This window comes from Terrapene carolina, unplaced genomic scaffold (genome assembly GCF_002925995.2).
Source record: "Terrapene carolina triunguis isolate 2854851 unplaced genomic scaffold, T_m_triunguis-2.0 Scaffold558, whole genome shotgun sequence".
Classification (NCBI taxonomy): Eukaryota; Metazoa; Chordata; order Testudines; family Emydidae; genus Terrapene; species Terrapene triunguis.
Window position 1 is genome coordinate 766,256 of NW_020664909.1, and position 17,342 is coordinate 783,597.

Consider the following 17,342-nt stretch of genomic DNA (forward strand, 5'->3'; position numbering starts at 1 on the left):
GCTTCTTTGTTATGTTTAGGAAAAGCTGTACGACAGGGCGATCTATGGGGTTAGCGGGAGGGGTTCTCCCATTGCTGTAGTAAATTCACCTCCCTAGTAAGCAGTAGCTAGGTCGATGGAAGAATTCTTCTGTCGACCTAACACTGTCTGCACCAGTGGTTAGGTCAGCATAGCTGCACCTCTCAGGCATGGGGATTTTTCACATCCCTGAGAGATGCAGCTATGCCAATGTAAGTTTTCAACATAGACCAGCCCTTAGTCTCTCTGTGCCTCAGTTTCCCAGCTATAAAATGAGGATGATCACACTTCCCTACCTCACAGGGGTGATGTGAAGATAAATGCTTTAGCGATTCTGAGACACTCAGATACTACAGTGATGTGGGGGCTATACCTTAGATAAAAGTTTTGAAATCAGGAGTTAAGTTATGGTTAGGATACGGAAACAGCTCTAACAAACAGCAACAGAATAAAAACAGTGGTGAATCTCACTGCATCAGCATCACAGCTCAGCTGCGTTTCATACTATCGTGAACTAGGATTAAGTGGCGTATCGGTTTAATAACTGGTATGTCCAGCACTTCTTGTGGCAATCAGAGTGCAGGCACCTCAAGGAGAGAATAGATGGATTAAACCCCAGAAATGAATGGTTGATTTAACTGATTGTAGACAATGATATTGTACTATAAAAACATATCGAGTACATATGCTCAAATAAATTTGTTAGTCTCTAAGGTGCCACAAGTACTCCTGTTCCTTTTGCAGATACAGACTAACATGGCGGCTACTCTGTACCATATTGAGAAAGGTCTTTTATGAAAGCTTGCAATGTTCTGAACTTGATGGTCATTAGGAGATGTGTACACACCAAGGTTAGGAATGTATGTATGTGTATAGATAGAAAGTTGCAAATTGTAACTGTGATGCAACTTTAGCATCACCTCACAATAGGGCCTAGAAGTAATCAGGCAGGGAGGGGCTACCTCCCGAGCCAGTTGTGTACAAGAATCCAGCCATTGTCCACCCCAGAAAAGGACAATGGTGAACCATTAAAGCTAATGGAAAGACTTTGAGACAACTGGAGACAGGGGAGCGAGAACAATTTGTATAGTGGGGGTACTGAGAGCCATTGAACCCTGTGTATGACGGGAACCACTTCAAGCCACAGGTGCTGCCGCACACCCAGCACTTCTAGTTCCACCATCTATGACTGGAGATTTCCCCAGTCTGAATAACCATGAATTACCTAGTCTGAAAGAAAGAGTGGGGGGATGGGAAGCTGTCATAACTATAAAGGGAAGGGTGGCAGCTCTCCTGTGTGCAGTGCTATGGAATCCCTCCTGGCCAGAGACTCCAAATCCTTTTACCTGTAAAGGGTTAAGAAGCTCGGGTAACCTGGCTGACACCTGACCCAAAGGACCAATAAGGGGACAAGATACTTTCAAATCTTGGGGGGGGGGAAAGGCTTTTGTGTGTGCTCTTTGTTTAGAGGTGTGGTTCGCTCTGGGGACTGAGAGGGACCAGACATCAATCCAGGTTCTCCCCATCTTTCTAAACAAGTCTCTCCTATTTCAAACTTGTAAGTAAAAAGCCAGGCAAGGCGTCTTAGATTTACTTTGTTTTCTCAACTTGTAATGTACCTTTTACCAGAGTGGTTATCTTTGTTTGCTGTACTTTGAACCTAAGACGGGGGAGGAGGGGGGTCCTCTGAGCTCTTTAAGTTTGATTACCCTGTAAAGCTATTTTCCATATTGATTTTACAGAGATGATTTTTACCTTTTTCTTTAATTAAAAGCCTTCTTTTTTAAGAACCAGATTGATTTCTCCTTGTTTTAAGATCCAAGGGGGTTTGGATCTGTGTTCACCAGGGAATTGGTGAAAGGTTTCTCAAGGCTTCCCAGGGAGGGAGTTCTTGAGATGGTGGCAGCGGACCAGAGCTAAGCTGGTAGATAAGCTTAGGAGTCCTCATGCAGGCCCCCACTCTTGTACCCTAAAGTTCAAAGTGGGGATACAGCCTTGACAGAAGCCTTTTAAAAAGGAGGCTTGAAACTGAATTTTCCATCCAGAAACAGGGACAATTAGTTGGCAGGTGCTGTCCATGAAACACCGGATGCTCCTTATGGCTAGGGTGTACACTGGGAAACTGTTCCGAGGCACAAGGAATCTTGTATTAGACAAGGGGTTTTATCTACTATGGAAATGGAAAGCCTGAGATTGCATCTTTCTGTTTATTTTCTGTGTAACATGGATGTTTGTTTCCCTTCCTCCTTCATCTTTGGATCTGTGGCTTTTCTATTAAATAAACCTTTTGTTTAGTTTTACCCCAAACAAGTCTACGATGTGCAAACCACGTGAAGTGTGCGTGCCAAAGTAAATTGCTGTCTGAGGGCTGGTTTCATGCCTTCCGCGGGGAGGAGCCAGAGGGGAAAGCCCAAGTGCCTGAAATTCATGAAGGACGGATTTGGGGAGTCTCAGGACTGGAAGGACTGTTCATGTCACGCTGCAGGGAGGAACGAGGCTGGTGGAAGTCAGGGTGAGACTTTGTGCTTGTGGACAGGCGACTGGTGTCAGGGATCTGAGCCATCGCATCACAGCATAAAGACACCCCAGGGTACAGGGCAGGCAGTGACAGAACTTCTTCCTGGGCTGTGTGATCCCCAAAACATCACATGTATCCACCTCTAACTCCTGTGATTCTCTATATCCTGCAATGCCAGTTACATTATTATAACGGAGCATCACATTGTATCGGATACATATATCAGCTATAGTATCAAAGTCTCTAATTCTGACTTGATATTCACTGTGGGCACTTGGAGTCACTATGATTCAAGCACATTTGGGGAAACATCAGTGCCCACTGGAGACTAATCTATTAGAAATTGTTAAATTGTACATGTTATACTTGTGCTGCTAAGTCCTAAACTTTAAGGCTATGCAGCAGTGCGGAGCCCTCCTGGCAGGGGGCACAGCGGTCGGGGCCGCATGGCGAGCGCCCCACTGAAGCCCTGGCCGCCCCCCTTCTCTCTCTATCCCCCCGATCCCTCCCCCTCCCCCCCAATAGCCGGGGCACATATGCAGTGCAGGGAATCCCCCTGCACCCTGGCTCCAGCCGCGCCGCAGGTTTTTGTTGTTTTTTTTGCTTTGCCATTCTGGCTGCCACGATTTTTTTTTTTTTTTTTTTTGCTTGGGGCGGCAAAAAAGCCAGAGCCGGCCCTGTTTGCAGCCTTACATTTTTCTGGTTCTATTCGTAGCGCTGCCTTTGATTTGGTAGATGACTTTGGCCAAGTCGCTTCACCACACTGGGCCTCAGTTTCCCCAGATAACAACACTTACTGGTTTGATAGTGTGTTGTCAGGATTAATTCCTGGTCGTTCATAAAGCTCTTAGGATGGGATTTTCAAAATTGCTCTGCGTTCCTCCCTTTGAAGTCAATGGGGGTTTTAACATAAACTTCAATGGGAGCAGGGCTAGGCCAGTGTCATGAACTTTTGACACTCCCACCCAAAAAGCCCAACACAAGACTTTTCTTGTTATTTATGAGTCCCTGACCTGCAAAAGGCCATGAGTCATAGAAAAAAAGAGCTCCACCAGGTCCCACTTTGTCTGTCCCCTAGGACTCTGCAGGGCATTGTCTATATTTCCCCAGCTTGACCTCTGGTTTTAATTAAAATATACTTTTAGAAATTCAAAGAGGCCTTTTTACAAAAGCCTACATGATTTTATAGTAACAGCCCCAAACCCTCTAATAACATAACTGTGCTTAGGGCCATAAAACCAGAGACTATTGTACTTTGACTTATTTATAAGGCAACTTACATTTTCTATTCTAGAAAGGACCCAGTCCTGCTTCCACCGATGTTAGTGACAACTCTCATTGACTTCGGGGGGTGGGGGAAAGAGGGGCAGAATCAGGTTGATAATGAAGGCAGAGTTTAGAACAAAGCAAAAATATTGAGAGTTTGATCAGTGGAAAGCTATCCATAGCCCACCCAAAAGTAACCATGAACACCTAATAACAACAGACCCATCGAACTCCCTCTTCCCCATGGCAAAAACCATTATCCACACATACTCACTTGTATGCTTTCCCTCTGGTAAAATACTATTCTGTGTAGGGATAAGCAGTATAGTCTACACTGATTGTTTACAGGTTGGTCTACAAAAGGAAGTTGCATTGGTTTAACTGAGGGTGTGATTTGTAACCAATTTAGTTAAATCAATGCAAAGCCCTTTTATCTGAGTTTAAACAGGCATGTCTGGGTTTGGCTTAAGTTGATTAGGAAACAGCTTAAGCCAAACTGAAATAAGCCATGCTTACAGCAAAACAAATGCCCACACAGGAGTTGGCTCTGCTTTAACTACATTCATTTAAAAACCAATTGAATTTAAACAGGCACAACTTCTGAATGTAGACGAGGCCTTAGAAGAAACAGATGTCTGTTTCTCCATACAGGTCACTCTTGGGAATGAATACAATACTAGTGTGGTATCAGTTCAATATCTGATAACTCAGGAATGTCAGCTGTTTTTGCAGGGGAGTAGGCTTCCTGAGTGAATAGATTGTTTTGATCTCTAACTGCTATGATCCATGACAGGTGCTAGCAGCTAGTACCACAGTTCAGCCGATGTCCCCTGTTCTGCATCAGAAAATTGCTGGTCTTAATCTCTTTCTGCAAGATTGACACACGTCAGCCCTTCCGCTTGGCTCTTTCTCCCTCTTTGTTCCAATCCTTCCTTAATATGCACGTCTTCTATGAAATCTCCCAACAACAATCCAGCAAAGGAAGAACTGTGTGCTCTTAAAAAATGAAATCTCTGCCCTGCTTTGTGACTGGACCTTCCTCTAATCACCCCGTCTGTTACAGATCTAATGGCACGGTCTGCCCAGTTTAGAGTGGGAGCACCTTGGGTGGACAGTTCTCACTCCCAGCTCAGCAGAGTGCTAGACTTTTCCACTCCCTAAGGCTCCAGCTTTAGCACTGTCTCCTCCTTTGCATTTTGTAGAGTGCCCACACACACTGATTGTGCCCAGCAGCTAAGAAGAATCATGAGCAACGCAGAGGACATTTTGACTTCCTTAGATCTTGTGAATAAATCATTTACCAAAGTTCCAGCCAAGTTTCCAAATTCTCTGCCAAAGATGATGGAGCTGCAGCACTGCTAAATCTGTACCACACCTATATGCTGCCAATGGGCTTGTCTTGCACCCATTTCTAGCACAAATTGTTTATACAGGACTGCGCATCAAGGTAACAGAGACAGGAAACTTGGGTTCTAGGCTGAGATCTACTATTGACTTGTGTGATCTCTGGTAGGTGACTCACTTTCTTCAGCTGTAAAATGGGGATAATGACACTGCTGTGCCTTTGTAAAGCACATTCAGCCCTACAGACAAAAAGCTACTATCTAAGCACTGAGTATCGTTATAATAAGCAGTGTTCAGAGGGAATTATTTGCAAAGCCCTTGCAGTGGGGTTGGGAGGTGGAACTATCCTTCCCCTGGGAAACGTTCTTTACTATTTTGTTCAGTCCCAAGGCAATAAATATCTTCTTGCAGTGTCTCTTACGATCAGGGATAAAAGGGCACAGGAATGGTTTGTCAGTATTCAGAAAGGAACGTGAACCTCCTCCTTAGTTTGTAGGCTGCCTCTGAGACTGCCTTTCCCTCCCTGCACAGGATATGTCGATGCACACACAGCACTAACAACATTATACCATGGCTACAATTTTCTTTAGCCTATGTAAACAGCAGTTGCTAATATTCCCCATATACCGTAGGATACGCTAATTACACTGGGGACAGTACAGCACTCACCTGCCGTTCTTGGTCACGATCATCTCGTTAGTGACTTCCCTGAACCTCTGCCATAGCGCAGCCTCCTCCAAGACAACCTGGAGTTGTTTCTCTGTCGGGTCCCCTTTGTCTCTGCCAGCTTGGAGTTCGCTCTCCACAACGTTGAGCAGCCTGGAGACGGTGCAGTCACTGGGCTTCTTACATCCCAAATCAGTCATGGTGTACTGTCAAAAACTTCTCAGCTGGCTTAAAAAAAACAAACAAACACTAAACATACCTCAACCCAAGCCAATTAATTAGCCACACTAACAAATCTGCTCTCCCTGATCTTTGGCCATCTACTTGTTCCTCCCCCCTGGAAGTCCCAATGGGACAATGACACCAGTGTGTTAAGGTTGACACACATGCACATACAAAACGAGGACTATCTCCTAATTACTCATCAAGTCAGGTGGGAGGCAGCCTGATTACGCAATTGGCTGCCTCAGAAGAAGAGTTCTCCATCCAAATTAATGGGCTTTTATCTTTTTTCCAATCTGAAGTGGGTCTAATTGTTCTGCTTGAGAACCAGGTTTCCATTAATGAAAATTGTTTCGTTTCCAGACTGAAACAATGCATGGAAATTGTGCTTGTGCTGATGCAAACCCCAGCTAGCAACATTCAAGATTGGGGTGGAGAGATGCTAGTCTTGCAAGCTTTCCATCAGAAATCACAATGTGCTCACCCTGCTCCCCTTTTTCTTAAAAAAAAAAAAACCCCCAACAATAAAAGGCCCCTCTGCACTTAAATTTTGCCCATGTGGTCTTGTGCCTGGAAGACAATTTAGTGCATGTTCAAAATGTCAGGAGTCTAGGACAAGCCGCAGGTCAAATATATAGGATTTTTAAAAAGGTACAGTTCTCTTTTTGGAAAGTATACTAATAATTTCTGGTCACCCAAAAATGACATGACAGAGAACCGTATGCTTTTTTAATTCAATAGCCCTTGATGCGCTTTTATGCTTATGATTTTTTCTGAGAAGTTGGAAGGGCGTATTTTTGGAGTTATTCATTTCATTGTAAGAAACACATTCAGCCCCTGCATTGATAAAAGTCAGATGCACTTTATAATGAGCGTTAAGGGTGTGGCAGACTTCCGACAGGCTGCAGGATTTAATAAGGTCCATCAGACCTATGGCAGGTTTACAAAGTCCACCAGACTTTACAGGACAAGAAGTCTGATCGGTGTCATGCTCTTAAGCACAAAGGGCTGGATTTTGCACCCTTTTGTGTTGAATAGTACCTCATTCTGCAAGTAGTCCCTTTGATTCCAGTCAGGGCCAGCTCCAGGGTTTCTGCCACCCCAAGCGACTCTTCGGCGGCAGCTCAATTGCGCCGCTCCACTCTTTGGCGGCAGTTCAGCGGAGGTTCTTCACTCCATCTCTTCCTCTTCGGCGGCAACTCAAAGAGGAAGAGAGGGACCGAGGGACCCGCCGCCGAATTCCCGCCGAAGACCCGGACGTGCCACCCTGATACCGGACAGAGTGCCGCCCCTTTCTATTGGCCGCCCCAAGCACCTGCTTCCTTAGCTGGTGCCTGGAGCCGGCCCTGATTCCAGTAGAGCCATGCATAGAATGAGGCTATTGGAATCTAGCCCCAAAGGAGTGGGGCTCCAGTTTTGCAAAGATTTCATGCTGTACCAGACTGGAGAGACTTGTTTACACTAGAACAAATTAGGACTCACAATTCCCAGCAGTGGTAGCAACAGAGGAAGCTGTAACTTAGACAAGGCTCAAATGTTTTTACCACCGTGCCACTTAGCCCTGCTATTTTCAAACCTTGGTTTTGTAAAGTATTTTGCTTCCTATAGATTCTTTTCAGCCTTAATGTGCCACTTTTTGATCAGCTTTCCTGTGATAAAGAAGTGAGTTAGGTTACCCTGTCAGTTCCAAGAAGTCAGCTTCCTTTCTCAGTTGCAGTATTAGGGCCCATTCCTGCAATTAATACTACCCACTATATCCTGATTTTCAGCATGCTGGATTCCTGCAATGCGTGTTGAAGTCAACGGGATTTTGGGGTGCTCAGCCCCCTCTGAAAATCAAGCCAGGCGGTTTTTGATGAGATGGGTGGTGATGGGGGTTAGTGAATTTGTGTAGGGCAGGGTATTTCTAAATTAATATTTCGGCTGGTTGTTTCTGCTGCATGGAGAGGATACATTGTTCTTTTTGTATGCACTGCACGATGTCAAATGTTGTAACAAGCACCTAGAGGACAGGGCAGGGGGCTTTTAGTTGTTTATATATAAACATGGAAAAATACAATAAATAAATTAAAACTCGTTGAAATCTTTTGAAAATTCAACATTGATACGAAGTTTTTGTGAAAAATCATCAGTTTTTCAACCAGCTCTCAATAAATATATACAGATTTCCTGCCATTTTTTAAATTTATCTTTCTTATTTCACGCCAAGGAGATGAAATGTAAACATGATTTAGATGCAACTTTAATGTTAGGAATTCAGTTGCTCAGAACTCAGGAGTGTCAAAGTTGGGGACCTGCAGCAGTGGTGACCCAGCCACATAAGGACAGTGTTATTTCTACAGCTGTAGTTTGGCATGTTCCTTTGACGGCTAAAGACGACGACACAAGACTTGATGTTCAGAGATACTGACTGCCCATCAGTCCCACTGATTTCAACTGGAGTGGCAGCTGCTCAGCTGCACCTCTGAAAATCAGATCCAAACTCTCAGCATCAAGTTGCTCAGATCTCAAGGCAAATGAATGTACACACAAAAATAACAGACCACAGTGGTTGGAAAGGGAAGGAAGCAGGACAGCAGTGGGGGATACTGTTGCTGAATCCCTAGAGGCCAGTTATTTGCTGGTTACAGGCAGATGATGGACTTGATTAATGTTTAGCCGGCTTATTTGTGACACTGGAAAAATCCAGGAGGCAGGAGGATGGGTTGGGGTTTTTTTGTTTTGTTTTGTTTTGTTTTTGGATGCAGCAAGTTAGTTTGAGCAACTTTCTTTGGTGTGTTATCTTAAAGTGAGCACCACATACAGTAATGCAAACTCAGATGCCTAGAGCCAGCACCTAGATCCATAAAGGCCAACTAAACCAGTGGCCTGATTTTCTGAGGTCTTCAGCATCCAACACTTCCACTGAAAACAATAGAAGTTGGGGGTGCTGAACACTTCCATAGCAAGCACTTTAAATGGATCCTCAAGATGGATTGAGGTGCCAAACTTTTAGTACCCACATTTGAAAATGTCAGCAAAGGGAAATACACTTCAGTTGCTCAACTGTCCAAACATTTGCACAAGTAGAATCTTAGTCTTATAGCTGAATTAATAGGGTTTTGGGGTTATTGAACCATCAGCATTTTCCAAAATGCAGGGTGTGTCCCTCCCTGACTAGTTGGAGGGGTTGAAGTGGGACAGACAAACCTCTCAATTAGCATCCAGAGTCCCAGCTTTTATTTTACCTTTTAAAAATTAGTCTCCAGCTGTTATGGTTGCAGAAAATAAAAACAACAAACCCATCAAACTGTGGAGTGAGTGTAACTGAGCTAGCAAGTCTGCCTGAGTTTGCAGACAGCCTGAAAAATAGCTCTGAGGTGTGAACTCAGGGATCAAACTCAGATGCCAGCAATGATACTTTAAATGTCAATGTTGTTAATTATTTCACGGCTCATCAATGCATATAAGAAAGGAGCTGCAGGGCCATGGTAGGAAGATCTACACCAAGGTGTGGGGCACATCCCCCTCCCTGGAAGGGCCCAAAGGACAAGCCACGGCGGATGCAACGAGGATGTATTAAGATGGATGGCCTTTAACAACATAAAGTTTCTGGGCAGGGTGGTAATCGGTTTCATTTTTGTGAAGCGGAGCTCAACTTTTAGAAGTTTGGCAAATGCTGCATTCAAGGCAAAAATAGAAATTTTTTCTTATGTATCTGGTCCTCCTGCAACTTTCTCATTCTCCCATCACGTAACAACAGCCATCGAGAGATGCAACAGCAACCCCTCATTGGGGCTCCAGCATCCTGTAAGGGAGGCAAGAGTAATGCCTCGAACAAAGAACAACATAGACTCATAGACTTTAAGGTCAGAAGGGACCATTATGGTCATCTAGTCTGACCTCCCGCATGATGCAGGCCACAAAAGCTGACCCACCCACTTTCCCTTAACTCAGCTGTTGAAGTCTCCAGATCGTGATTTAAAGACTTCAAGTCGCAGAGAATCCTCCAGCTTGCGACCCCTGCCCTATGCTGCGGAGGAAGGCGAAAAACCTCCAGGGCCTCTGCCAATCTACCCTGGAGGAAAATTCCTTCCCGACCCCAAATATGGCGATCAGTAGAACCCCGAGCATACAGGCAAGATTCTCCAGCCGGACCTACATTTTACCAGCGATGGCACGTTATTGCCTAATTGACTAAAATCACGTTATCCCATCAAAACATTCCCTCCATAAACTTATCTAGCCTAATCTTGAAGCCAGAGAGGTCTTTCGCCCCCACCGTTTCCCTCGGAAGGCTGTTCCAAAATTTCACCCCTCTGACGGTTAGAAACCTTCGTCTAATTTCAAGCCTAAACTTCCCCACGGCCAGTTTATATCCATTGGCTTAGGCAGCGGTTCTCATGCTGTGGGTCAGGACCCCAAACTGGGTCATGACTCCATTTTAACGGGGTTGCCAGGGCTGGCATTAGACTTGCTGGGGCTCAGGGCCAAAGCCCAAGGGCTTCAGCCCTGGGTGGTGGGGCTCAGGTTACAGCCCCCTCTCCCGCCCCTTGGGCTCCCTGCCTGGAGTGATGGGGGCTCAGGCTTTGGGAGACAGAGCCTGGGCGGGCTCAGACTTCTTCAATCCCCCTCTTGGAGCCGTGTAGTAATTTTTGTTGTCAGAAGCGGGTCATGGTGCAATGAACATTGAGAACCCGTGTTAAAGATAAAAAGAGTTTTTCATTTATAAGGGGGGTTTGCACTCGGAGGCTTGAAGTATGAAAGGGGTCAATAGAAACGTTTGAGAGCCACTGGCTTAGAGTGTCTGCATTAAAGCGCTACCGTGGTGCCGCATTTTAAGTGCGGACGTGCCCTCGGCTAAGCTTTCTCCTCCTCCCCCCAGCCCTTCATCATACCCACTGCAAGCCCATCTAGAACATCAAAAAGTCACGTGAGCGAAGATTCTGTTGCTGCTCTAGTGACCGATGACAAGAATGGGCGAGACCAGAGAAAAGGTGGCATGAATGACAACACTCTGTGAAACTGAATCTACGCGATCGTGCTGCTCAGTTGCACTTCCTGTCTCGGGAGTTGGCGTGGAGGGCAAGGCTCACGTGCATGCTCCTCCCCAGACTCAGCCGGTGGGAGTTTTCCCCAGGAACAGCAGCAGCCAAAGGGGGGGAGGGTTAAATGTAAAGAACGGAATATACTGAAATTTTGTTTGGGGGTGGGGGGAGGGGTCTATCCGAAAATGGTATTTTTAAAATAAGTGAACTTCAGAAAAAAAATCCAGTTGACAGCATCGCTTTAATTACATTCTGAAGATTAAAGAGCTGTGCAAAGCATTCTGGGTGGTCCTATGCAAATCACCCATGGCCAGTCTATTCTAGAGCCCCTTGTCACCAGTCATTATCCCATGAAAACAGCTTTGAGGCCAAAATGTTTCAGACCATAGCTCTGCCCAATGAAGAATTTGACTGTTTATCAGCGAAGTTGGAACTAAATGGATCTAAATCGATGTGAATTATTGAAATGGCAAAAATGCTCATTTTGTTCAAATAATTGGTCAGCTGGGTTTTTGGATGCGAGCTAACATGGCTCATTTTTAAAATGACTAGATAGTGACTCGTGCTCAGTGTGACAGGCCATCCTAAACGTGGTGATCTGCACTGGTCACTATTCTAGGTTTGGAAAAAACAAACACCTGAAGACATACCTAGGCTGCATGCCAAAAATATAGCAGACAGAGCACTCAGGCCAGAGATGATCAGTTTAAAATCCGTATCTCAGGCCTCATCTTGCTCCAGCTTCTTCATGCTTTACAATATCTGCATGTCCCAAGACCCACTTTATAAAGCCTTTCAGGGAAGACACAAACATCTGCATGACCAACTGCCCAGATGGAATGAGTTGTAGGCCAGGAAGCAGTTAATAAACTAGTAGGCAGGGTTGTTTGGGGAAATTTAACTTTGTCTTTCCACTTTTTTTTTCTTTTCTTTAAGTGAAACCTTCATTTTGAATTTCCAGGCTGCTGGGGAGTCAGAGGCTGAGCGTAGGAATTCCTGGTTCCCTGACCTGTTCCTAAACCTCTGCTGAGTCTTATTTCCGTTTGGGGGGGTCAGGGATAGCTCAGTGTTTTTGCGCATTGGCTTGCTAAACCCAGGGTTGAGAGTTCAATCCTTGAGGGGGCCATTTAGGGATCTGGGACAAAAAAAATAGTTGGGGATTGGTCCTGCTTAGAGCAGGGGGTTGGACTAGATCTCCTGAGGTCCCTTTCTCCCCTGGAAATCTATGAAAATGGCCCCAAGCCTGGTATTTGCTTCTATATGAAGCTTCCTTGGTAAAGGAACACAGAACACTGGTTATTTGTGTTCGCCAATCATTAAAAACATAAAACTGGTCAACTCCATCTTCCTCATGTAGTCGTAGGGAAAGGATGGCTGCAGGAGTGACAGTCATACGCTTTTTGCATTTACTTCCTGTAAATACTTCAGTGCACAAATTTACTACCAGAGATATTTGGCAAAACAATGAATATGGACAAAAAGCTAATATTTAGCTTATAAATTGGAGTCTGTATTGAAAACCCAATTCTAGGAGTTATACTCATCCAACCGGGGAGCAGAAACAGTATCGTGTGACTTGCATCCAATCAAAAACTAACCAATGCAGCTCAAACGTCAAATTATTGGACAGTCCTAGTGAACAGCTAATGCCAAATCCAAAATTTATTTATATAATTATTTGGTGAATAATTTTAAATGAATAGACCCAAGAAAGTCAGGAAAAACAGCAAAGGGGAAAGAGGCTAAATCCATTAAATAAAAAAAAAAAAAAGGACATTCACTAGAACTTCTTTTTTGCTGAGCTCCAACAATGAGCATGCTCACCTAGGCATTGCTTGGATTATTTCTTTGACTGTCTGATTAAACTCAAACCCTTTTTGGCCAACAGCTGCTGAGACATAGAAGGAAAAAAAATAATTAACAAGGCTTGCTCTCCATCTGACATTCGATAGCTGGTTTTTGTCTTCAGGCCCACGCCTGCAAATAAAAGACAACCCTTCTTGATAAAATGAAATCCACAAGAACGAGACTCACTCTTTCCATCTCCCCAGTATCCATTGAACCACCTGAATAAGTAAGCCTCTCTGAACATTCAGTCCCCACAGCCGCGGGAAATTGAACACCTCACTCACCATGACACTAGCAGGAAATCAACACCCACCAAGTATGGAGTTATAATTAAAAAAAGAACAATAAGACAGCTGCTTTCAGCAGTGTTTTTAATCATGGATCTAGCACCCTAGGAGATTATTGGACTACAAGAGATTTAGGAAAGATTAGTCTTTTCATTACCATTGGGGGAAGGGGGTGGGGGACGGAGGGGTTAGTTCCTATGCAATGCCAAACAGACATGTTTCTAGTATATATGTAGACAACTTGTGCTGTTGGTACCTGATTGTCTGGAATTTCAGTGGAGATCATAGGCAACAGGAACTACTTATTTCTATTTTGGGAGGGAAAAAGTTAATTGAAAACAGATCTGATCTGACTAGACTGATTAAAAATATTTTGTAAGGTAATTATTGTACTTTCCCCCCCTTCTTTAGCTTCTTCGGGGATCTCCAAGCTCTAAAACAATCATGAATTTGTCTCCACAACCTTGCTTGGGTGGTGGATTGATATTATTGCCCCACTGTTACAATGGGGAAGCTGAGGAACAGAGATTAAAAATTACTTTGGACTCTTTTTTTTAACCCTTACATTTCAGAGCCTTCTGAGAAGTGGAAGTAGGTGGGATCTTTTACACTGGGAAAGAAGAGTTGGGATTTTGGATACAGTTAAGGCACTAAATCCATATGTGGGGCACCTAAATTGAAGTGGCCTGATTTTGCAGAAGGACTGAGTCCCCCAAATCCTATTCAAAGCAAATAGGAGCTGCAGGAGAGCATCATCTTTGAAAAATAATCATTTTTACCTCTTGCCCCCTATCCCATAGATGGCAGACCCAGAAGCTTTGGAAAATGCCCTCCTCATAAGAGTCAGATCCTGTTCAGGCAGGAAGTGGAGAATTAACAGGTGCTGAGGGTGGTTTAGCAGCAGTGGAAGAGAATCCACCTCATGATGCCTCCTATAGGCGAGGGATCCACATCCTGGATGGACAATATTGTATTAGATGCAGTCTGGGAAGATAGGGGGATGCATGTAGGAGCTCTTGTACATTTAAACCCAAATGCAATCACAGGTGCACTTCCTGCACCTTTGTTTTACCCTGCACCAAAGACTAAGCCAGAGATGACCATGCAAAATAGGCCCAGCAGCATCCATCATCTAGGTGTCAACTTGCAAAGTTGAGGGCATCAGTTTTCAATAAATTGTGTATAGTAGGTACCTTAACCTCCAACCTTGCACTAAAAAGGATGAAAGAAAACCAGGGCTTTTGTCCCCCTACAATCCTGTCACCCGGAGAGATAGCTAAGACAAAGTCACTGGGACAGCCTTGAAACATCTGCTCCAGCCTACAACTCCTATGCACTTTATTTCTGCCATGTAATCATTGTTCCATGCTTGCTACCACAAAAATCAAAAGCCCAAGCCCTCAAAGCTACCCCTTCATCCAGCTGCCTGAGAGAGCACCTCCAGCAGGCTGCCAAAAGGACAACTAAAATATCCCCATTCCAAATCTTCCCCTCAATCACACCTACAGCAAGTGCTCCAGCTCTCAGTGTATTCACTCACTCTCTCACATGATAAGGTCTCCCGGGAGTAGAAAGAAAAAAGGAACAGAAACCTATTTCTTAAGCTTCTCCTGTTCTTGTTGGATGGGCAATCATCATACACTAAACCTCGGGCTGCTGCTACACAGACTGGAACAATGAGGGGGGTGCACACAGAAATTAAACCCTCTCAGATCCTAACCTCTCCCTGACACTGAATTTCTCACACGGCAGGGAACTCCCCCCAAGCAAATCAAAATCTTAACAACAGAAAAAGGGGGGGGGAGACAGAGGGAGTTGGGGAAAGAGGCAAATCACTCTTCTGAGTCTCTCATCCCCAACGGGAAATATGCTACCAGCCCACCACCTATAAAAAGGGGACACAGTCTCTGCCCCAGAACTTAAGAAAGGCATAAAAAAGATCTGACTGGAAGCTGAAGCTAGATAAATTGAAAGCTAGACATGAGCAAATTAACAGTGAGAGTAATTAACCATTGAAACAAACTTACCTAGGGATGTGTTTGATTCTCCATTGCTCAAAGTCTTGACATCAAGACTAGATACATTTCCAAAAGTCATGCTCTTGCTCAACCAGACATCATAGGCTTGATGCAGGAATCGCTTGGTGACGTTCTCTGGACTGTGTTATGTAGGAAATCAGACTAGATGATCCTATTGGACCCTTCTATACTTAATCTAGGAACTTGATAGACAGTAAAGTCTTTAGGCCTGGGTCTTCATGTGTATTGAGATAACACTTGAAGACAGAGTTGTTTGGGCCCTTGCTGTCTGATTCTCCAACAAGAAAAATTCACTTTCTGGACAAATCAACATTTTCTGCAGAAAAATGTCAATGCTGTTGGAAATCTCTGATTTTCCATTGGAAAAATTGTTCTCAGCTCTCCAGCTCCCCTGCTCCTTGGCAGCCTGCCTAGAGGGATGCTGGGGAGCTCAGGTTTGCAGGCTCCTTGGCTCCAGGGCAGTCTTCCAGGCTGATTGTCCCAGAGTGGGGACTGCCAGAGCTTCCAGCTCCTCAACCCAGCTCCCAGAGCTCCTGGCAGTGCAGGGACCCTCAAACATTTTGAAAATGTTGAAACCAAATAAGAGTTCGTGTACTGCAGGAAATTTCCATTTTTTGTTCATTTTGAAAAAGAAATTTTTTTTTTTTGAAATTTCAGAATTTCCCACAGCACGTGAATTCCAGTTACCAACGTTCAAGGGCTGGCCAAAGACCGTGGAATGAATTCCTCCAGGAACTAAGGACCATCACAAACCTCACCACCTTCTGCTGTAAGTGCAAGGCGTATTTCTTTGACATTGCCTTCTCTAACATAGCCACATGTGTATATATTAAAAATCCTAAATGTGGATCAATTGTATAGTCACTTGCTTGAGCACACGGTGGTTTGTTGTGAAATATACTCAAGAGACCCAATAATCAATGTCAATCAGGTTTATTAAAACGGTACAGGAAAAAGGTTCTATATACCAGTCTCCGAACAGCAGTCCCATGCAATGATATTACATTCACCTTACACAGGTGTGCTCCAAGAAGTTACATCCCTAAAGCCATCTTTTTATACACTACTTGTTTACCAGTAAAAAAGGTACTACATTTGTCACCTGAAACTGAATTTAATCAATCACTGTTTACCTTGTTTGTTTCTGGCACCAAGGTGTACCAGTTTATCTTTTGTTCTGAACCCACGCATTCCAGATCATTATGCACCCGTATCTTTCTTCTGAGCACATGCATTCCAGGTACTAAGAGGCATGAAGACACCTTCTAGGTTTCTGTGGGTAATGTCTTTCCTGTTGCCATGAGGAAATAATCGTATGTACTGATACTGACAGTTTTCTTATCTACTCAAGCCCAAGCTCACTTCAAGGTGTTATGGGATACTTAGCATGTGTGTACAGGACTATAACAAAAGGTACAGGCCAATTTGGCCTCTATAACTTTTATACTGATGCTTAATAATATATATACTTAAATGCTTGGAATATATATTGCAGATAGTATTATCAGAATAATAAACTGGTATGCTAACCAGGATATATTAGTCAACATAAACAAAACACTTTACTGCACACAATTCTCCCCCTGGGGAGAGATGAGAGAACACACACGACATATTAGCCATCTCGCTTAATGCACTACTGAAATGCACTCATATTACAGTATGCAGTATAAGAACCTATATAGAATAGAGCCTAGCACATTGTGGGTGCGACCAGACATGTAACTGTTCCTTTTATTCTAAAGAATTGTATACAATTCTTTAGGAGCCTGAGTAACTATAAGCAGCACAAAAAATGAGGGCATATCAACATTTTCAAAAACTCTCCTTTTTGATCAAGGGACTTGACCAAGAACAGAGAAAGACAGTGTCAGAGACAGGATTAGACCAAGTGTTCCTGGCTCCCAGGTCTATATTCACTCTATAGCTCCTCACCTGATCTTCCCCTTTTCCACGCCAAGAGAAAAAAACAGCTGAATTTAATATAAAAGAAGCCCTTTTGTACTATTCTATTTTCTATGGACTACTTAACTTCACTTGCGGTTTCACCTGAAAACTCTACATCATTTACATTAAAAATTAAAAGCAATTGAGAAGCAACAGATCA

The 17,342-nt window shown here is 44.0% G+C and overlaps 1 protein-coding gene across 1 annotated transcript in view; it reads right to left on the reverse strand.

The window, feature by feature from the left end:
* The window catches only part of TBX19 (T-box transcription factor 19), an 18,140-nt gene extending 12,128 nt beyond the window's left edge, over positions 1-6,012 (reverse strand). The window contains exon 1 of the mRNA XM_024203588.1: positions 5,816-6,012. Coding sequence (XP_024059356.1) covers positions 5,816-6,012 — 197 coding nt within the window. The remainder of the gene's footprint in view (positions 1-5,815) is intronic.
* Between the last annotated feature and the right edge of the window lie 11,330 nt (positions 6,013-17,342).